The sequence below is a fragment of the Macrosteles quadrilineatus genome, unplaced genomic scaffold, assembly GCF_028750875.1.
Source record: "Macrosteles quadrilineatus isolate MER2022 unplaced genomic scaffold, UCM_ALF_1.0 Scaffold_9__3_contigs__length_116548681, whole genome shotgun sequence".
Lineage (NCBI taxonomy): Eukaryota > Metazoa > Arthropoda > Insecta > Hemiptera > Cicadellidae > Macrosteles > Macrosteles quadrilineatus.
The window spans coordinates 63,732,559-63,753,477 of NW_026542602.1; the positions used below are offsets into that span (position 1 = coordinate 63,732,559).

General features: G+C 35.8%; 2 protein-coding genes across 6 annotated transcripts in view; one reads left to right on the top strand and one right to left on the bottom strand.

Annotated features, from left to right (window-relative positions):
• Positions 1–467: 467 nt before the first annotated feature.
• On the top strand, positions 468–10,468 carry LOC129003198 (metaxin-1). 2 transcript variants are annotated; one of them, XM_054431480.1, is made up of 8 exons: positions 468–629; positions 1,716–1,862; positions 2,227–2,330; positions 3,345–3,510; positions 4,060–4,294; positions 4,878–5,023; positions 6,030–6,106; positions 10,296–10,468. In XM_054431480.1, exons 1-7 carry the CDS (start codon positions 549–551, stop codon positions 6,102–6,104), a joined length of 954 nt encoding a protein of 317 aa, XP_054287455.1. In that variant the 5' UTR covers positions 468–548; the 3' UTR covers positions 6,105–6,106; positions 10,296–10,468. The 2 variants fall into 2 exon arrangements, with proteins under 2 accessions (XP_054287455.1, XP_054287456.1); XM_054431481.1 differs by lacking the exon at positions 6,030–6,106.
• A 1,655-nt stretch (positions 10,469–12,123) lies between these two features.
• The window catches only part of LOC129002962 (protein groucho), a 64,321-nt gene continuing 55,525 nt past the window's right edge, over positions 12,124–20,919 (bottom strand). For all 4 annotated transcript variants that reach the window (XM_054431109.1, XM_054431108.1, XM_054431107.1 and 1 more), the window contains exons 11-18: positions 20,454–20,615; positions 18,001–18,174; positions 17,461–17,537; positions 15,090–15,339; positions 14,532–14,711; positions 13,774–14,002; positions 13,116–13,330; positions 12,124–12,527 (exon numbers count right to left, since the gene is read on the bottom strand). In XM_054431109.1, coding sequence (XP_054287084.1) covers positions 12,420–12,527; positions 13,116–13,330; positions 13,774–14,002; positions 14,532–14,711; positions 15,090–15,339; positions 17,461–17,537; positions 18,001–18,174; positions 20,454–20,615 — 1,395 coding nt within the window. In that variant the 3' untranslated portion in view covers positions 12,124–12,419. The remainder of the gene's footprint in view (positions 12,528–13,115; positions 13,331–13,773; positions 14,003–14,531; positions 14,712–15,089; positions 15,340–17,460; positions 17,538–18,000; positions 18,175–20,453; positions 20,616–20,919) is intronic.

Below are 20,919 nucleotides of genomic sequence, written 5' to 3' on the forward strand. Positions count from 1 at the left end.
AATTCTCTCCATAAAAATTAAGTGTAAAATTACGCTTGAATGTAGACTTATATCTTATGTTATTTGAAGGGGTTTAATACACTGAGCTATAATAATTCTAACTGGAGGTAGCACTGAATGTCAAAGATGAGTGTCGCCAGCCGCCATGTTTGCGTGAGGTGGGTGTCCATAAGAAGCCATGTTATTGGTTATTGCTATGACAAAAAAACTCACTGCTATACAACCTATGGTTTCCAATGGCCACAGGAGTAAGTAAGTAAGTATACAACCTAGTTATAAGAAGCCATGTTATTGCTATGGTAAGAAAAATTCCAATCAGACAAATTAAAATTAGCTTAATCTGCAGGTAAGCTGCTGTGAGGATACTGACTGTTCAGTGTTCTCCTTCTGAATTGGGAACGAAACAGTGAAATTGAACCACAGAATGAGGAATGGGTCTGGAAACTGAACTGGAACAAGAGTGGAACTGGAAATGACGATTTTGTAATTTTGTAAACAAATCCAACTCGTCGTCTATAAAATAAAATAATTTAAATTTTGTTTGAAAAATGAATCAACCTATGGAGTTAGATGTTTGGAAAGGAGATTGGGGACTTACCTCAATTGATATGGAATGCCTGCGCCTAATAGTAAGTTAATGAAGCTTTTTAAGGCTTTCTGTGGAAGGTTTTTGAGGTTAAGCTCAAGCTGTCCTATGTCTCACTGTTGAAATTACTGTAATTTTTTTCATCACAAAATAAACTTTTCTTGATAACAAAATTACTTATTTGAGCAAACGCTTAAGATTTTTTATTCCTTTTCATTCATGAAATATTGGTAGGGGCCTAGCTTAGAATGTTTGGAATCAAATACCTAATCAAATATTAACTTGCAACAGCTACAACTTAATGCTTTAAATTCCAACTATAACTTAAGATACCTACCTTATTTCTAAAAAAATTCTGAACGTGGGTTAACATAAGTTAATATTTTTGAGGGTTGTTATTTCCGACCTACACATTACCTACTTACATTCAAAAAAACTACTATTCTTTGTCATCAAAAGTTACTAAAACTTTCTTATTTAAATTTCTACCCTTTGAGTATCAACATTTCATTGTATGTCACTGTTAAGCTTCATATGCCACGTTTACCTGCGTCAGTGTATTTCAAGATAGGCCTAGGTTACATGATACGTGATGTCTCCGTCCTTAGTCCTTTGCCGTAACTTAGGGAATTGGAGAGGTCAGGGTTATTACAAAGAATAACCTAACTTACTAAGTTAGTTTTTGTCCCCGCTAAGGTAACTAACTGTCTATGTAATAATGGAAGCTTGACTCCACTAGATAATTTTTTGATTATAATAATTAAATTTTTAAGCTCTGAATTTAAAGTGTTTGCGTGAGTGAGTTTTGTTTTGAGAGTTGGCGTGGCACTTGATTTGTTTAGACCTGTGGTTTGCATGTGATCCGCTATCATAGTACCCTCTGATAAAGAGTTGCAGACTCTGCTAGTCACAATAGCCCCTCAGTTTTAGAATATTATTGTATTGGTGAACGGCAGTACAATGGTGTAGGCTAAGTAAATATTATGGATTTGTGTAAAAATAATGAAAATCAGTTTTGCAACTGACTTTCAAATCCACCTTCACAATGTATTTTAGGCCTAACTTAATCATTTTTTAAACTTTTACTAATAATTTTGGGTAATTTTGTTTGTACGTTGCTTCATTCCAGACCCTGTGCAAATTTGCTGGCGCAACTGTGAATGTTAATGCCAAAAGGCATGCACTAACCACCCCTAAAGGTCGTTTACCAGTTTTTCGGCACTATAAGCACACGTTCACAACATATGAGGAGGTTTCAAACTATTTACTAACAAAGGTAAGTTAATTTTTGTGTTAAGATAGGTTAAAGGTGGACTTTAACCAATTACAACATTCCAAACACTACAAGTAACACATAAACATCTCCACATTCAATTACGTAGACTTACGTACATCATTAAACCTGAAAACTGGGGTGAAAGGGATTAAAACCTGAGGCGTTTAAACATTATTGGAAGAAGTAAGACACAGTATATTGTGTTTTCATTGCTAATAACCTTAACAAGTAATACTGCCAAGTACATTTTTATCCACGCTTGTGGTAACCCATAAAATGATCTGTTAAAGAAATAAACAATGCAAATCTTTTAGTATCTATGATGGAGTAATTACTTGAAATCTCTTGGTGGTTTTTTCTTCAGAATCTCAGTCCGGACCACGGGCTTACAGAAAAACAGAAAGCTGATATAGTGGCTTTTACAATGTTCCTACAAGACCACCTCGATCCAGCTCTTCATTATGTTTGGTAAGTTAATGACCCTCCTTTATTTCTATAATAAAACAAGGTCTAATTGAGTAGGCCTATGACGTTGTCAATCCTCTATTCACAACATACAGCAGATCGTCAAAAATCCTAACGTCAAAAATCTGAAACGCCAAAAATCCGAACCGCTCCTGAGGATTTGAAATATTGAATCAGCTCACCAAAGATACCTAAGTATAAAAACCATTGTTTTTATTTCATTCACTCTATCCTAGAACTGTATTTTTAATACTGTAGGCCTAATTGTGTCTATTAAGCATTTCTAGGTTGTTTGAAAATTTAAAAAAAATCGGTAATCTGATCTAACCTACAGTCCCAATTGGTTTGGATTTTTAACGCTCTACTGTAGTTCCTGACCTTCATTCAATGCTCAATTTTCAAATTCAAAACTTACATCACAACTGTCTACAGTAGACAGTCTTGAAGTAATTGTGTCTATTAGGCATTTCTAGGTTAGGCCTATGTTTGAAAAATTGAAATGATCGGTAATTTGAACTAACCTCCAGTCACAATTGGTTCGGATTTTTGACACTCTTATGTAGTTCCTGACCTTCAATGCTCAATTTTCAAATTCAAAACTTTAACACATCACAACCGTCTTGACAGTCTTAAGTGGTTATAGTGCTTGCATTCAAAGGTTGCTAGTTTGGTCCCAGGCGGGAACGAATCTGGACCTAGATGTAATTTTTTGTTATATGGCTATTAATTTATGATGTTATCCAACAAAATGGCGATATTAGGGGTAACAAGACCAGGGTTTAGACCGTTACGTTACTAAATGTAAGAAAAGTGATGGAAACTGCGTGGTCATGCTGGTTTGCTTATGTAAGTTGTACTGTAATGTTACTCCACTGTCTTTTGATCATAACATAGATCCCTAGGTCTGTTGCGACGTTCAATTATGGTTAAACAGAGAAATCTTGGAGGCAATAAATGAATCCTCATAGTTATTTACATTATTTTTCAGTTCCAAGTGTGAGACCATGTGTTTTGCAGGTGGGTAGATCAGCGTAACAGAGACAACCTAACCCGCAAGTGGTGGGCAAACACTCTGCCGTTCCCTCTGGGTATGATCCTGCCCAACTGGTACTACAGTGCAGCAGTCAAAGCCGTCGAGGCTCTCTACCCGGACATAGAATCTGAACAAGTGCTGGAGAAAGAGGTTATAACACAATTACTTCAACTGTTTTGTAGGATTAAAAATGTTGATGGAACAAAGGCTAGATAACTGTAAGTCAATTTAAACATGTCTTCATACAAAATATGTTAACTGTGCAAGGGGAAACAAGCACTAAACTTATTTTTCAGTGAAGGATGTGGTTGTATTTAATATACAATTGAGATGTTATTGTAAAACTGTGAGGGGGTTTCTATTAGTGTGTTTGCAAAAATTAAAATTAGATTAAAAAACTATATCATAAACAAAGCCAAACAGATTTAAGTGTATTTTTATCCTAAAAAGTACCTCAAGCTAAGCATGGTCTGTGTCAGAAAAATACGAAATTTGCGAGTGAAGCTTTTAGAAATTAATATTTTTATTGCTCATGGCAATGCTTATAATAGAGAAATCACAATGTGCATTTGCTCTTTTTTACACAATTCTCCTTTTATTTATCTCGGCACTCACATTGTGCTCAAATGTATAAAATACTAGCCTTGAACTACATTATTCTCTACCATCAGATGTGTTCTATCCTTGTATGTCTGGCAGATCTACGACCGGGCCTGTAGGTGTTTAACCACCATCTCCCAGAGGTTGGGTTCACAAGAGTTCATGTTCGGTGCTCATCCTACTTCCATTGACGCCACGTTGTTCGCCTACCTCGCCCCTCTAGTCAAGACCCCGTTCCCCTCCAGCTACCTCAAGAACCAGGTGATCGGCCACAACAACCTCCTCAAGTACGTCACCAGGATATCGCAGAGATACTTTGCATCCGAAAATCAAGGTGAAATTAACAAAATACTGTAATGTTTTTAATGCAATGTTTAGTGGCTGGTCAGGATTTGTTTTGAAAAGGGATAGAGTTTGGCTTGCCTAAGGAAATAGAGGTCAGGGGCTAATAGATACACAAATAAAAGCTCACGGAACATAAAAAAACACCTAGAGTAGGTTGAAAAAAAATTGCATCCTACTCTGTGATATTCTCTTCGAAAAAGTCCTTTATTATTTAAGACAAGATATCAGTGTTACATTTTGTGTTCTTTCATTGTGTATTTTTTAGTCCCTTTATAAGTTCATTGTGTATTTTTTATAAGTTTAGCTAGAGCTTACCTCAACTGTTCTGAGGTAAGCTCTAGCTAAACTCTATACCTTTTCAAAACAATTCAGAAGTTACTGTAATTTATTTTTATTATTCCCCAAAGAGTATTAAGGGTTTTAATAGACATATTGTTATTCTTTGGGGCCATGTTATTGAAAATTCTATGTTTTGTTGGTACCTTAATTTTTTTCCATCTTCGGAGAATGTTCTTAAATTTATGAAATATTCATAACCTCAACTGCATTCACAAAGACGCTATTTCCAACAGAATTCGAGGCTGAGAAGCAGAAGAAGAGTTGCTGCCAGCCAGGCCAAGCAGACGACAATCCTCACAAAGTGCGCAACCAGGTCCTAGCTGGTGTGTTCGCGGTGTTAGCCATGGGTACATACGCCATCACCACAGGCCTGGTACAGGTATGTTCAACTGTTGTAGATGTTTTAAAAGATTTAGTGATTGTGCAGTAGAATCTAAATTATCCAGGATAATGGAGGCAGGATAGGACAATAGGAAGGTTGTCCTTGAATAACTATAGCCCATGGTAAATCAAACGCTTTTGGAAAATTTTGTACTTTGGGACAAGAATTGTTTGAAAAGTAGTGATGGGTCGGTACTTAATGTCAAATGTCGGTTCCACCGGTTTTTGGAAAATTACTGGGACCGGGAATCGATGGTGAAATGTCGGTACCGATACCTTCGGTACCAAGTTAATTGGTAAAATTCTTATTTACAAAATTCTTGTGGTCACAGTGGTTCTCAGATTATAGGAAGCGTTCCCATTCTGGGAAATTTACTACCACACAACTGAAACTATCAGAACTTTATTAATTATCAATTTCACATCAGCCATTTGGTTTTCCTTTAAATGTATAACCTCAATTAAGTTGAAGTTGGTTACTGTATTAACACTATGAGCTCCAAAAGCTGGTATTCAGATGCAGGAGAAACATAACCAAACTTACTATCTATGCCAGTTTTACTCTACAAAGACGGCTGAAAGCTATACTAGACCTTTTTGGCAAACTAGGAACTACTGCATTTGGGCGTTTGGTTGACAATGTTGTTAGTGGTAGACGGTAAGGTCTGGTCAATGAAAAAGCAGTTAAAAGGTTCCTCGGCCAGGAGACATTACCGTAGAATAAGGGGTTCAGTCTTGTCTGTCTCAGTCAGGTTAGGTATACAACACACGAGGAGTACACCAGTCTGTCCAAAGCTTGGATTTTCTTGTGATTTTAATTAGGCTTGACATTACCTCTAAATTGATGTAATTTGTATTTCTCTTTACAATATAGCGTATACTCTTTAAGTTACCTTGTATAATAAGTCACATCAATTCAAAGCTTAACATTAAATCGTTCATACTTGTACAATATGTAAAATTCTATTAAAACTTCAATTCAATATTCAAATTTCCATTTTCAGATTCCAAGCAATTGGTTATGGGGTGTTAAAAAACCCCCCAAAACCATCCGAATTCCAGTTCGTTATGCTGTCTGAAGGTATTGAATTGGTGTTGGGTTTGCGTTAATTTCTCTTACTTTTGCTTAAGTTATTAAAATTGTTTGTGAATAAATTGATATGTTTTGATTTTTGTTTTTTTTAATTCATATTTTCAAATGATATTAAAAAATTACAAATATATTTTTCTGTAGATGAATTGGTAAATGAAATAAATAATAATCTGCTGATTATATTATGTTTTCTCTCTTCAATAGCCTAATGTGTGTGTGAGTTAAATTACCTTGGTGTTTGCATGGCAATACTTTCAAGTCCAACTAGTTAGTTTCTTTTACATTTCTGTTGCATATTAACAAATTTAAAAATATTGTCCTCTGGAGATGATTGTTGAACTTGTAGCGAGACTCGTCGACGTTTTGGATGCATTGGAACACTTTACTTCAAGATGAACTAGGGGGTGGGCGGACCAGGCGGTGCGGCGGAGCCAGGGCAACAAACAAATTTTAGGGAACAGTAAATTATTAATACGAATAAAATAATAAATTCATTAAGTGAATGTGAAGAGTACAATTATCTATATTACATTTTACGCAAAGAACAAGCCTAAGAAGATAAACGGCAATTCAAACATCGATTTAAAATTATAATTTAAGCCCAAATATAAAAACAAACCACTCGGCTTGTGTGTCGAACAATCGTCGCCACCACGTTACGACATTACCCAGGACGAGTGACAGCGTCAAGCAACATTGCAGCGGTTGGGATTGACCTCGACGTATTCCTCTCTCTCTCTCTCTGCCCCCTCCCACGACGTTGTGGTTACTTTATTATTGATTATTTTGGTAGCATGGGCTACCCTTACCTCCGAGAAAGAGGAGTTGCAAAAATGAGATATTTTGCTACTTTTTATCTTAATAAACAATGTCATAATTTGCTTCAACAATTAATAACATTGCCCTATTTTGGGGGAAATCCAAGATGGCTGAAAGTCCTGCCGACTCTTAGGTCAGATTTTAAACAAAAACCAAAAAATAATTGATATCTGCAACTGTAAACATAAACCAGCTTATGAAATTAAAATAATTTTAAAATGTGCAATTTACACTTAGAACCCTTAGTACATAATTAAGTCAGAGTTCAGGGAGACACCATAATTCGGCGATCGCTCAAGGAAGGGGTGGAGCCCAGGAGTAAACAATTAGGCGGGACAGTGGCGTAGATACGGGGGGGATCAGGGGGATATATCCCCCCTTCAACCTATAATGGGTAAAAAATTGTAATAACATTTAAAAAATAATGTTTTGACGTATGCAATGAAATAGTGAACCTTTTTAATTTTACTTCTATTGTATTAAGCTTGTTTTTCAAAAGTATATTTTCAATATCAATAAATTGTAAATAAACTGCAATGTCAGTGAAAGTAGTATGGTTTTTGGGCGCGAAACAGAGTACAAATACAAGTCACGGAAGGTCAACACCCTATCCGCCCCTCCCCCTACCACCACCACTTCACCTTTTACACCTACCTGAAATTAACCATTTTAACGTGAGCAATAAAATAGTTAATCAAATGTCATGCCTATTGTACTAAGCTTGTTTGTTTGTACGTATACTTTCATTATCGATGAATAAATGGTAACAGGTAAACTACATGCCGGTAGCAGTAGTGGGGTGGGATATTTGCGCGCCAAACAGACGTGAGTCACCGGACGTTCCACGTTCAACCGCCCATCGACACCCTCCTCCTCTACCCCGTCACCCACACTACGCTTGATCTGTCGTCTGGTGTTAATTATTGTGCCAGTGTGTTTTTATGATTTTCGTATTCCGGGTTGTCTCATGAGTGTTATTTTATGTCGAAACAAATTAAACTGATTGGGTTTTCGCCCCGAAAAGAAGAATTTGATGGCGTTAGCTGGTGTGGCAATGGAACAACGAATTTAAGTGATTTAATTACTTGCCTTTCAAATAAAATTTTTTAAATAGGCCAAGTACCGTTAACATATTAATCAAAATATTCAGTGTTAAAGGATAGAGAAACATCGTCAAATGTTATCATATAAAAGCCTAGCCTAAGAACTTAAAAAATAAATGTAATAAAAACTAGTCCACATTCAATTAAAGCAAAAAGTTTAATTTCATAAGTACAAAATTGCATAAAATTGTATTAAGTATTAACACCAGATTTCACTTCCTAAACGCTTAAAAATTGTGTTTAGAGAAGTTATTTTTCTCAAAGTTTCCGGGGGAGGACCCCCGGACCCCCTTGCTTGATGGGGGGATTCCATACCCCCCAGACCCCCCGGAGGGCGGTGGTCGCCGATCTCGCCCAGGGCGGCAAAGTCCCTAGGGCCGTGCCTGGCTGTGAACTAGCTCATCAGGATGGTTTGCTGTAATGCATCCGTAACTTTGTCAAGTCTTGCTACAAATACATGGCCTGAAGATTAAGATTTTAATGTCAATTATACCCGTGGAATCCTACCAAATTGATGATTTTATTCAACAAGCTAATATAACTGTACCTAATGGCGTCAGATGTTTAGTGAATTGAGACTGTAGAGGTAGGGAAACTGTGCTGTACTGTACTGTAGAACTCAACCATCCAAACTATTTGCTTTTTATGTTTATCGCTTACAGATATAATATTAGAAACCTTAAACTACAGTAATAAGAATCGATAATACAGAAGGCCGAAGCCGTGATTATGACTAAACCTTGAACATCTTCTGCGGTTGTAGACATGATCATAGTCTCCCGTGGTCATGGAAACCTCCTTGATCGTGGCAAAATTCTAAACATATCCTGTTGGTTAATGGTTAATTAGACATAATCATCATCTCCCGTAGCCATGGAAACATCATCATTGTCTTTCGTAATAACAAAATCTTGAATACCTCCCGTTGTTTTGTTTACATCATTTGTGAGTCGGTTGCTCAGTTGGTAGCGTCGCAGACTTTGGGCCCAAGGCAGCGATGTCGTGGGTTCGGATACTGGTCACTGCCGAAAACATTTTATCAGTACAGTTCACCTTCGTACTGTACCGGCTCACCCTTTGCTTTGCTAGATACGTTCCACACACAGATCTAGAGTTTACGTGGACCGGCTAATGCAAGGTTAAAAGAGACCGCCAACCCTAGTATAAATATATTCTTACACAATTACAAAAGAAAATCATCATCATCCATGATTGTAAACGGTAATTTTTTTGACTGTGAGATATTTGCAGACGCTTTATAGGTTGCGGTAGTAAAAAAAGCTGAGCTTAACTCATCCTATTTTCTATAAAACGCCCCGATTTTCTGTAGATATTTAACTATCTATATTTTGATTTGAATCTGGTACACATAATTGAAATTCTACTGTAGATGAATGGTAAAAGGCCTGGATGATTAATATAGTAAATTCTACTACTTTCTACTTCTTCCCCATTGGGTTAATATTGAGTTAATTATGTGTACTGATTTTGCTACTTTCAATTCTTCCACTCTTTTCATTAGCGAGTTGTTTGTTTGATCAGCTTCTTATTTACCTCTTAACAAGAGATTTCCTGCAAACACATTATTATTATGATGATGGTTATGATATATGCACAGTACACTAGTAACTAGTAGTTGTATTTACAACTGGTTTTTATTTTTTATATAACACAAACTACAGTAAAACAGCCAAATTTCACATTTCATTTTCACTTTGTTGACATCAGTAGTTGTGCATATTGTTAACTTCATACGTCAATGTTGATAAATTAACTTGAAAACTTCACCATAAAATATGTTTGAACAAAATGTGTAGGGCCTATATGAATTTAATATGTCTGCTTACTAAACTCATCTTCTAAAACTAAATGTTCAGTTTTTGGTTTTGCATAATAATTTTACCCTGATTTACATCTACTGAAAACTATTCTCCAGTCTGTTCTTCCCTTTTAATTATTCTTGGTTATTTATGATTTAAGGTTAGATTGGATAAGACTACATACTAAAATTAATACACCATCATTATGGCCTATCTTTGTCTGATACAAATATTGCTTTGTAGCTAAGAGGTTTTATCAGATGGATTCCGATTCAATTCTGAGCAGTCAGTAGTCTTTTGATGGTTTGAAACTGGACCCAACCTGTATTGGACAATGGACATTACAAAAGGTCCTGGCTAGGACAGTAACGAAGTTACAGAAATAAAGCGTTGTTAACATAAATGGTTAACGTTTCTACTGACGTGATGTGACAGGTTGAAGGAGCTACATCGCAGGCTGGAGGTAACCTAGCGGATACTGAAGACGATGACTACTGACCAATCTCACACTTAGCCGCAAACTACTAGCCACAAGACTGCCTCTTACTTAATTATTGTTATTAGTGATCTGTTTATGTTACATTTTCAATAAAGCGCTATCAAACCAACCTGGAACTTTGTTGTTTCTTGGTGATAAAAATGAAAAAAAATTTTCCTAGTTACCTGACAATGCACTGATTATAGCACTCAAAGTAGCTTATTAATGCATTTGGTTAGACAGACATGCACAAAAGAAAGAGTTAATTGAATTAAACAAAATAAGAGGATAAAAGAATTAAATTGCTACACAAAACGATATGAAGAAGGTAAAAGCACAGTTTTAAAGAAGGGAATGTTTACATTTATTAGTTTGTATTTTTGTATTGTTGCGGCCGTGTGGGGATTTTGCAATATACTTTCTCTCTCTCTCTCTCTCTCTCTCTCTCTCTCTCTCTCTCTCTCCTCTCTCTCTCACCATGATCAGCTGGCCTACTCTGTATGAATACTGAACATTAGTGTTGAATGTTTTCAAAGATAATTTTTAAGATTAAGAATGAAACGCAGAAGACCTTAGAAGTGAAAATATAATGAATCTGCTAGGGAGAGAAGCTACAATCGATCGTCAGGGAACAAATTTAACTAATCTAATAAATGTTTAATTCAATCCAAGCAAAGCTCGGTCTCCTGGTACTAAGACTAAACAAACATAGTGTTTTCACAAGCCCAACTAGAATATGTAATGTATCATTAGGTTTAAGTTTTTTTGTTTACTAAGGATCCAGTTTCCTTAAATTTGTAAATATCATAGTTGATTTATTAGCTACTGGAATCAAACCTGAACACTTAATCTTAAATGTTCTTTGTATAAACCGATGATTTATTTTTAACTAGGGATGGATGAGATTTGATTTTTAGTTCAAGACAAGACGAGAGGGGATTTTTATTTCTCATAAAATTTCAAGACGAGATTGAGATGGGATTTCCCTTCTCATACTTAACGGGAAATGCACGTTGCACATTTTAACCTGAGTTTTTAACATTTTTAAATACCTGCTGATTTATGACAGACCGGTTAAATACAAAAATAATAATAATAGAAAAAAATATTAATAAGGCCTAACTTATTGAAAATAACTCTTCGGCATAAGAAACATGGAGATTGGAGATATCAGTTAGTATAGTTCAAATTTATAAGTCTAAAACTCACTCTTACTAGTTAAGTATCAAGTAAAAATTTTTGTTATTTTTTTAGAATGATTTTGGAGTGACTTATTTTGGCTACTATCACACTGCTTACACTAACAAAACTTCTCATAATTTGTGATAACAAAACAAAACATTATAATACAATTAAGCTATATTTACATTATTGAATTAATAATTAAATGAAAATGCCTCCGCAAAGGAAACGCAACATCAACACGCTCCTGTGTTGCGGGTATTGCATTGACTTTCTGCAGGAGGTTTTTTTTAATCTCGTGTCGGAAAAATCTTGACCAAAAAATCTCGTCTTGTAGAACAACATTTAAAATTTCCCGAAATTTGGAGACCCGTCCATCCCTATTTTTAAAGTACTCTTTTAATTTTTGAGCTAGAGGAATCGTCATGTTTTGTCTTATTTACAATAAATTACCAAAAAAACGCTTAACCTCATTGATAACCAAGCAAAAATAACTAAACCAAAAATAGAAAAAAGTGGTGCTGGTATTGATGTTGAAGAATCTATAGGACTTCTATGAGGCCTAAAAACGAGTATGAATGAACAACTAATAAAAATCAAACATTTAAAAATGAAACATTTATTTAACAAGACAAATGAGATGTCTTAGTCACTTTACAAAAGAAATTGATAAAATATTGAAAACATCAAAGCTCTGCCACTTTATAGGAAACAATAACAAAATACGAACTTCAGAGTCCTGAGAAAATGCCGTATACACAAATAAATTAACAGATCTTAAACGGAAAAGTTACAACTGAAAATGGAACTACACTTGTTTGTTTAGAGTCCGAGGCACAACGCCACTATTCTATACACAGCCACACAAATACTTTGTACATAGTCAGCATAGAACACCATCAGTAGATAACTTCGTAGACGGTCGCCTTTTTGTCTCCCGAGCCCGTCACAATGTACTTGTCGTCAGCCGAGATGTCGCAACTCAACACTGAGGACGACTCTTTGGACTGAAACACAACAAAATTGTCAAGTACAGCACAAGTGTAGATTTCATGCAGGTGGAAAAATATTAGTTTTGACATAATAAGATGTGGAATTGCCCCTGAACTGGTTTATAACTAATATAATGGTTTAATTACCTTCAATCTCCAGTTCAAAGTAAGTCGATTAATGCGACCTAGGTTTGCCGTCGTGCTGAAACCTAGGTCGCATTAATCAACTTACTTTGAACTGGAGACTGAAGGTAATTAAACCATTATATTAGGAAAAATATTGCTGTCTTAAATATCCTCAACAATAGATATATTACCGGATTACTCAAAAATATTTAAAAATGCAGTTAGCTACTAATATCATTTTACTATGAACTGTGATTTGCAACAAATGTCTTTATTATCAGTTGGAAACAATTAATTATCTGTCATGTTGTAAAATATATATTTCATTATACTTAGGGCTGAAAGTACCCTAAATTCAACACTGCTTGGAAAGGTCCCAGAAAGTCCCTAAAAAAATATATTATTGTAGAAAAGGGGCTATCGTTGACACTCTGCCGATTTTTACTAAAACACAGATTTAGACAAAATGATGAGTACCTGAAAGATAGAAGCTCCGTAAGGTGTCCGCCAGGCATTGAGGAGGTTGTCCTTGCCGGTAGACACAAACCACTTGCCACACGCGGCGAAGCGCAGCGACAACACACAGCTCTCGTGGAGGTGCAGCTGGTATTTGTCTGGCTTGTGTGCGTGTAACACTTCTACATTACTGTTCTCCATCCCCACAGCCAGCCACTCACCCGTGGGGCAGTAACCTGAGACAACACCGGGTTAGATGTGTTTGGAAAACCAGATGATATATCACTTAAACTGGTTATTTTGTTTCTTAGTAGGCCTAATAAATAACAACAAAAAATTCAACAATACATAGCTAAACTTTCCCAAGTCATCTCCTTTCTCATAAGCGGCATGTGTTAATGTAGGTTTGTAAAGGGTCTGTCAACGACCACTTAGAATAGAATCATGGATGTCGAAGTCTGACTTCTAGCACAGATGAAAAGTATGCTTCTAGCTGTGACTGTACTGCTGGGAAATTTTGTGGACTTGGAAAAATGTTAAGTATTTAACATTAAAAATATTGATCACAAGGAATGTTTACAAAAAAATATGAGCACTTAAAAATTTTTATACTCAAAATTTTATCAATTTTTATATTTTACTGCTCTTGAAATTTTGAGCCCCACCCACTTAGACATACCCAGAGAGAATATCTGCGAAGAGAAATCATGTTGGTGAAGCTGGCGTCCTTCACGCAGGTCCCATGAGCGGACAGTGTTGTCCAGACCTCCCGTCCACAGCTTGGTGCCGTCTGCGGAGATGTCAATACACGAGGCTCCGTCAGTGTGGCCCTGGAACTGCCTCACCAGTGTCTGGTTGTGAAGGTCCCACACTGCGATGTTGCCATCACTGCAGCAACTGAAGCACACCTGCCAACACGACAAATCATCAGTCAGTAACTCACATTGGTTAAAGATGGGTTAAGTTATGAAATAATTTACTTGGAAAAAAGAGCTTACAAAAGGTTGGTAAACTCCTTCATAGACTTGTAATACAACTATCTTTATCTACACTTGACAAAGTCCAAAGGAGATGAAATATAGTGTGCACTATAATAAATAATCTACCTAACTATTGTCTAAGATAAAGCTAGCTGTTTCTGCATCATTCTAAAGATCACAATCTTATCCTAGGGCCATTCCTCAAACAGATCTAGTACAAAACAAATCTGTTCAACTGATATAAGATTGCAATCTTAAATTCAAGTTTGGCCTTTAAATACAAAGTCTACAATGATAACATCTTTGAGCTTATCCGACTCATAAGAGGCTGTGGGGAGACAAAAGTGGCTACGCTGCAATTCAAGTCTACCAAAAAGGTTAAATAATAGATGGAAAGAGATATATGATAACAAGTACTACGAAATATCTACAAAGATTAACATGTGTTGCGTTTCACCTTGGAGTCTGGACTGATTGCAAGCGCGTAGCAGGCCGGAGCTGAGGACGTCAGTTCCGCCTTTATCCGGGGCGTGGGAGACGCCAGGTCCCAGATACTGAGGTTGCTTGCCTCGCCACCGACTATCAGTGTACGAGCGTCTGGCAGCAGCTTCACCGAACGAATGTAATTATCCCTTTGCTGTAACAAAAAAATATTCAATAAAATGAAATTAATGATCAATGCTATGCTTAAAAAAAGCCCCATAGCATTTGATAAGATGCTTTGAATAAGCATGATCAATATTATTACATTTCTTCTCTCCAAACGTCAAGTTGTTGTGATAGGCCTCTCTCTTGTTCATTTTGTTTGCACACAGTTGTTTTGATCTCATCCACTCTTCTTAGGAACAAGAAGTGGTGCAATCAATTGAGCTGTGACTCCATAACCAATGGTAGGTGTGTAACTATTTTCTACAGTAACTATCTCTTCTGCGTCCTAACGTTTTTGGGAAGAACAAGTAAAAAGTAACTAGAATGAAAATAGTATTTTTAACCCTACAAAGTAGAATGTACGTACTAGACAGTCTAGCTGTGAGACCGGTGCCTTGGCGTGTGGTTGACTGATGTCCCAGACCTTGACACACCCCTTGCCTCCCGTGTAGACGTACTTGGTAGGGTTGGAGATGGTGACGGCGCAAACAACCTCGCCATGGCTGAGTGTGTTGATCTGTCGTGCGGCACGGGGGATGCCGGGGCCTAGCAGCGCGTCCGACGGGAAAGGCACTGGCTGCAGCTGCCCGTCTCCGTTCATGTGGAATGAATACGCTCTGCAAACATGGAATATGGTGTAGGCAATGTATATTTTAGTGTTTAATTGTCTACCTCTTTGAAAAAATCTCAACAAAGAGCAGAAAATGTAGAAAAGAAAATAAGTAGAAACTTAAACATTGATATAAAATCTTGTTAAAAATTAAGATGTTTATTCTTGGGCCCTATAATAAAATGTGGTTCTCATAATTTTTTTTTTTGAAATTGTAGTATGCTTTAAAAACTAAACATAGGTTTATACTATAGTGAAAAAAACTTAAATACCAACTGATATAATTCTTTTCAGCAGTGCTCAGCGGAAGCCAGTAAAAATAGTTGGATTGACGACGTTTATTAAGATTGCTTAGAGATCCTTGGGGATCTGTGGAGAATGTTTAGTACACTATTTTAAACACTGACACTGAATCTACTTTTGTTGTTAACTCTAAATTGTTTGCTGTAATGCTAGCAATATCTTTTTTTTCTTTTATGAATAATGCAAAACCCATGGTGCATATGAACTATGTTATCAAACTTGGGAAAAACAGATACACTAATGAAATACTAAACATAATAATTAATAATATCTCTGATTGTTCAGGCTGAGTACAATAATTTAAATAATTTATTACCTAACTAAAAATAAAAAAAAATAAAATGAATGTATAAGAATTAGATCAATAAATTAAATTACAGTATATGAATGTTGTATTTTGAATTGAAAAGATATAATATTGGAATTTATTGTGTCACTGAACCAAATATCGGGTACCTACCTTAACATTTTACCTTGACTGAAAACACAGGATTAATAACAATTGCAAGAGTTTAACCAAACGTAATGCACCAGATGTATGTAACATGCACAATAATACAAGACAAGGTTATCAAGACTGATAACATTCTACTTTAACACGAGTAGACCATCATCCTCCAAAAAAATTGAAATACAGCGGCAACAGTGTCTACACAGATAGTAAAAATAGTATTGAACAAATTTAATTAAATAATTTATGAAAGAGTGTGATTGGCAACTGACCAGTTGTTCGATTCGGCACATGGGAATTTTAGGTGGAATTAATCACAACAGTGTTGTCAAATCCAGTGAAGACAGGCTAGCTCTGAGCTAAGCACACAGGGTTGTTAGTTTAATTTTGTGAGAGAAATTCAAGTAATGCAACAAATTGTTTGGAACTTGTTTCGCGACAATTGTATTTTCTACAGTAGAGTCCCGTTAGTCCGAAATGGTTGGGACTGGGCCCATTTCGGATTACCGAATATTTCGGATTAAACGTTTTTTTTGTTTTTTTTATTTTTTTTATTTAAAAAAAAATTTTAATTTTTTTTTAAATTTTTTTTATTTTTTGAAATTTTTTTGTCTTATTCTTACTACTTGGGATTGTTTTTCACATTACTTAAGGCTAGACCTATTGGCTGCAGCATTATCACTTAGTAAAATCCAATTGTGATTTGGCGGACGAAAATTTAAAATGTTACGGTAATAACAAAAATGGAGAAATATTAATTAACTAAAATACTCTACAAAAAAGTCTATCTCGCCTAGCCGCTACAGAATACTTTGACGAGGTACAGCTAACTGTGTCAAAAGTTTAATAAAAAAATTCAAAAACTTTCCAAAAAACTTCGAAAAATTTCGAAAAAAATTCAAAAAATTTCGAAAAAAATTTCAAAAAAAATCAAAAAATTTTCAAATTTTTTTTTTTTTATTAAAAAATATATTTTTTGGTTTCGGATTAAGCGGACTTTCGGATTACCGAAGTTCGGATTATCGGGACTCCACTGTATAAGAAATACAGGCCTACAAGACCTAAGATTCTAACTTTTTTACCGCAACCAAAACGCAATGCACTTTTAATTTGCTGATTTTACTTGTACGTGCTCATCTAATCAATCTCGGCTACCGACTGGTGACTTTGTCATAACCTTTCCCTAGCGTGGTCACCGTCCCTTCCACTCACATATTTAACGGTTTCCAGGAAAGTGGAGGTTTTCATGATTTTAGACGGATTAAAAAAAAAAGAATTTCGGCACGAAGAATTTTGGATGGATTTTTATTATATTCAGTAGATTCAATGATATACATTGAAAATTTTCATCAAAATTTAAAATTCATTACTTACGGTTTTCCGCCTGGAATGTTGAGGCCATTTGATCCGGAGACGGGAGCTCGGGAGTGCGGATGCCCATCGAAAGCCATCTGAACAAAACAAAAACAAATTAATTATAGATCAAATATACAGTCAAAACATCTGAAAATCATAGGAGAATTATTTTTTTTTACTTAATTGTTATAACTTACAGTCTTTCAAAAGATTGATCTTGAGATAACTAAGGCTATGAAAAATGACATAAGGACAAAGGAATGAGATAAGGATTATGGAAACCTATGGTTCTTGTTAAAACATCTGATTTTCTGGTAAATACACAAGCATCTGACCACAAAACTGAATTATAATAATTTAAAAACGGAATTTTTTTTCCCAATTTTCTCTCAGGAGAAGCCCTATATTAGGACTGAACTCCCTGTATTAGGTTAGTAGAACTCATATCATATCCCTTTAGATTTTTCAATAATACTTTCATTGAGTTAATATTTTTTTTACGATCTGCGGTAAATATTGTAAATGATTTTCTAAAAAATTGAAACTTCTTAGTCTTACCATATTGGGGGGTCGGGAGTAAGGGGAGGCTGCGGCGTTGAAGACGTCACCGGCGCTACGGCCGAGACCGAAAGATGGGTGCATGGGGGGTGGGACGGGGGGCTTGGAGCCCCCAGGGGCTCCCCCCAGGGTGGGGGTACTCGACTTGGATACTGGCGTGGGGGGCTTTTCCATCTAGAGATCAAAAATAGAATAATTTAAAAAAATAAGGTTACAAAACAATTTTAAATTCAAGTAGTATAAAAAGGAGTTATACATTTTTCTGGTACAAGTATACCATAGAAAGACTGATTACCAAATTAGTTAAGTGTATATTTTAGTAACTTTTAGATTTTCAGTTTTTTAAGATCATAGATTTTACTAATATAAAGCATTATCAAGATTTTAACCGTAAATACTATTTCAATAAGGTAATACCATCAAGTAACCACAGTACTGATATATAATCTTTTATTGGTATTCTTCCATACAAAAATAATCTATTCCAAAATATCGCTCAAACTTATTGCACTTAATATGTTACAAACTTTTTTTGTATGATGAAACAAAGGTAATCTTCAATCGTGCAAACCATTTTTGCCTATTAAGGATAAAAGTTATTACCTTTTTGGCGTTTGCTTTGATTTCAATTTTAGAAAATTTTCTTTTCTTGCCAAGACAGCCATAAGTAAAAAAAACTGCATTTTTAAATTGGTTTTGTAAATTGGTGGACAAACAAAGGCCCAACACTTAAATCAAACAAAAATGTTAACATTCTTCAGTCCAGCAAGGAAAATAAAGACAGCATTTCAAACATACTAATACCAAAAATATGAAAACATTTTTTAAAACAAAAATCCCACTAAGCTATCAAAGAAATTGGAACACTGAACAGAACAGCAATGTTAAAATTATTACCATCATTAAAAACTCAAATGATTTCAATTTTTGGCTTACTTACCCAAGTTTCAGAAATTGTTGAAAAATTTTACACCATTTGATTTTTTTAGATAAATTAAGTTATTTGCTAAATAACATTAACAATCCATGCCCATTGGTTGTAAATTCACCGAAGTCCTAAATTCCTTATCTCCTATACCTTTTGGCAGTGCTCGAATTGTAAATAATGAGGTGCCGTAACTGCTTATTAGCACTGCTTAATGCACTTAATTGCTTAATGCACTTAGTACCTATTTATGCCAATATTTTTTTCCAAAAGAGAGGAGAGCACTGCCTATTGGAGAGCAAACGACTATTAGCCAAATTTTATGCACTATGCTATTTAAATAAAGCATAAAGTAAGTTCCTTTGGCAGCTCAGAAAAGTACTGTACTGAATGTTTAATTCTTCTGGGCTTCAATCTAGTTGCACATTTACTTAAATAATAAACCCGTTGGAATACAAAATACAGGGTGGGGCAAAAAAAACTGATCCATTTTCTGCAGCGCACTGTTGAGCAACAGGTCGTCTGAGGGTGGTGGGAGTAGGCTAGTTGGAAAGCTTATACAATGCAATTTTTTGTAGAGCAGTAGTCGGATGAGCTACGTTCGGTTGTTATCGAGTTGTTTTTAAAAAGTTATGATTTAGTCATTGCAAGTCAGCGGCAGTTCCGTGCTTTTATTCAATTAGGTCGACAAAGAGAGGTTCCGTCGTGATTATCTGAATGGATGATTACCAAATTATACAGATTATTATTCTAATCCATAGGGATGAAAATTAACCTCAAAATTTGTTTAACTGAGCGGTCAGACATGTTCAAGGCAGGCGCTTGTTTTCGGGCTGGCCTACGAGGACTGTTTTCCACAGCAGCACAAACTCTATCGAATGTTTGTTGTCTGGCGTCCGATCTGACTTTGGAAGGCCTGTCAGCTTCCTTCTCAACGCAGACGCCGTTGTTCTAATGTAAGTAACCCACCGCATTATTGTGATACGGAGTGGAACTTCTCCATGTCGCCTTAACTGAAAAAATGCATGAAACTGCCGCTGAGTAGCAAGAATGAATTCACTATTTTAGAAAAACGACTCCATAACATATGCACTAGCTCAGGCAACCACTGCTCTATGACTACAAAAGATGGCATTGTGTAGGCTTTCCAACGAGCATACTCCCACCACTCTCGGACGACCTGTCGCTAAACAGTGCTCTGCAGAAAAAAGATCGGTTTTTTTGCCGCACCCTATATAAAGAGCGATTAAAATCTTGCTTCACAGAAGTAGTTTTAGTTTATACACAGAATCTACTGAGTGTAGATTAAATATTGATTATATTAAGTTACAGAAATTTTGTTTTGTATACTATTCAACTGTTGATTTGCTGTTGTAGTTAATGTGTTAGGTTTAGAGTAGGGTAGAGCATAAACTTGTTTATTGTACAAAAGGAAAACTTCCCTTGATTTGAAACTCGTTAAAATTTCGCCAAAATGTGGGTGACACAGTTAATTACTAGGCTAGAACACAAATTAGAGCCATCTTACATCTTTACTTTTGAGGGACGGAGTGGATCGGTTGGACGAGCAGGAACCGCTGCGGCTGGTCGGCCTCTCTATCTTGACACCCGCGGCCGCTCCTCCACTCGAGCCGTTCTCTCTCACATCACTAGACAAACTGTCTCCGTTGTGCTGCGGCGACCCTGCCTCCTGCGGACACAGACGTCCATACATTGAGGTGATATAGTGACAAATGCTATGTCATAAATAGCTTCAAAATCGTGAAGTGGTACGCCAAAAAAAGTTGAGAAATCTGATTTATAGTCTGTAGGCATAAGCAAAAATTATAGTTTCCAAAGAAGTAAACGGCATACAACAAATACATGTAGTAGGTAATTCAAAGAAATAGTGACTAGGCCTACTTTGTAATCTGATAAAATACTAAAATAAACAAGTTCAATAATAATAAAAAATCTTCGTTTAACATGATTAAAAGTCGGATACATTGAACGCA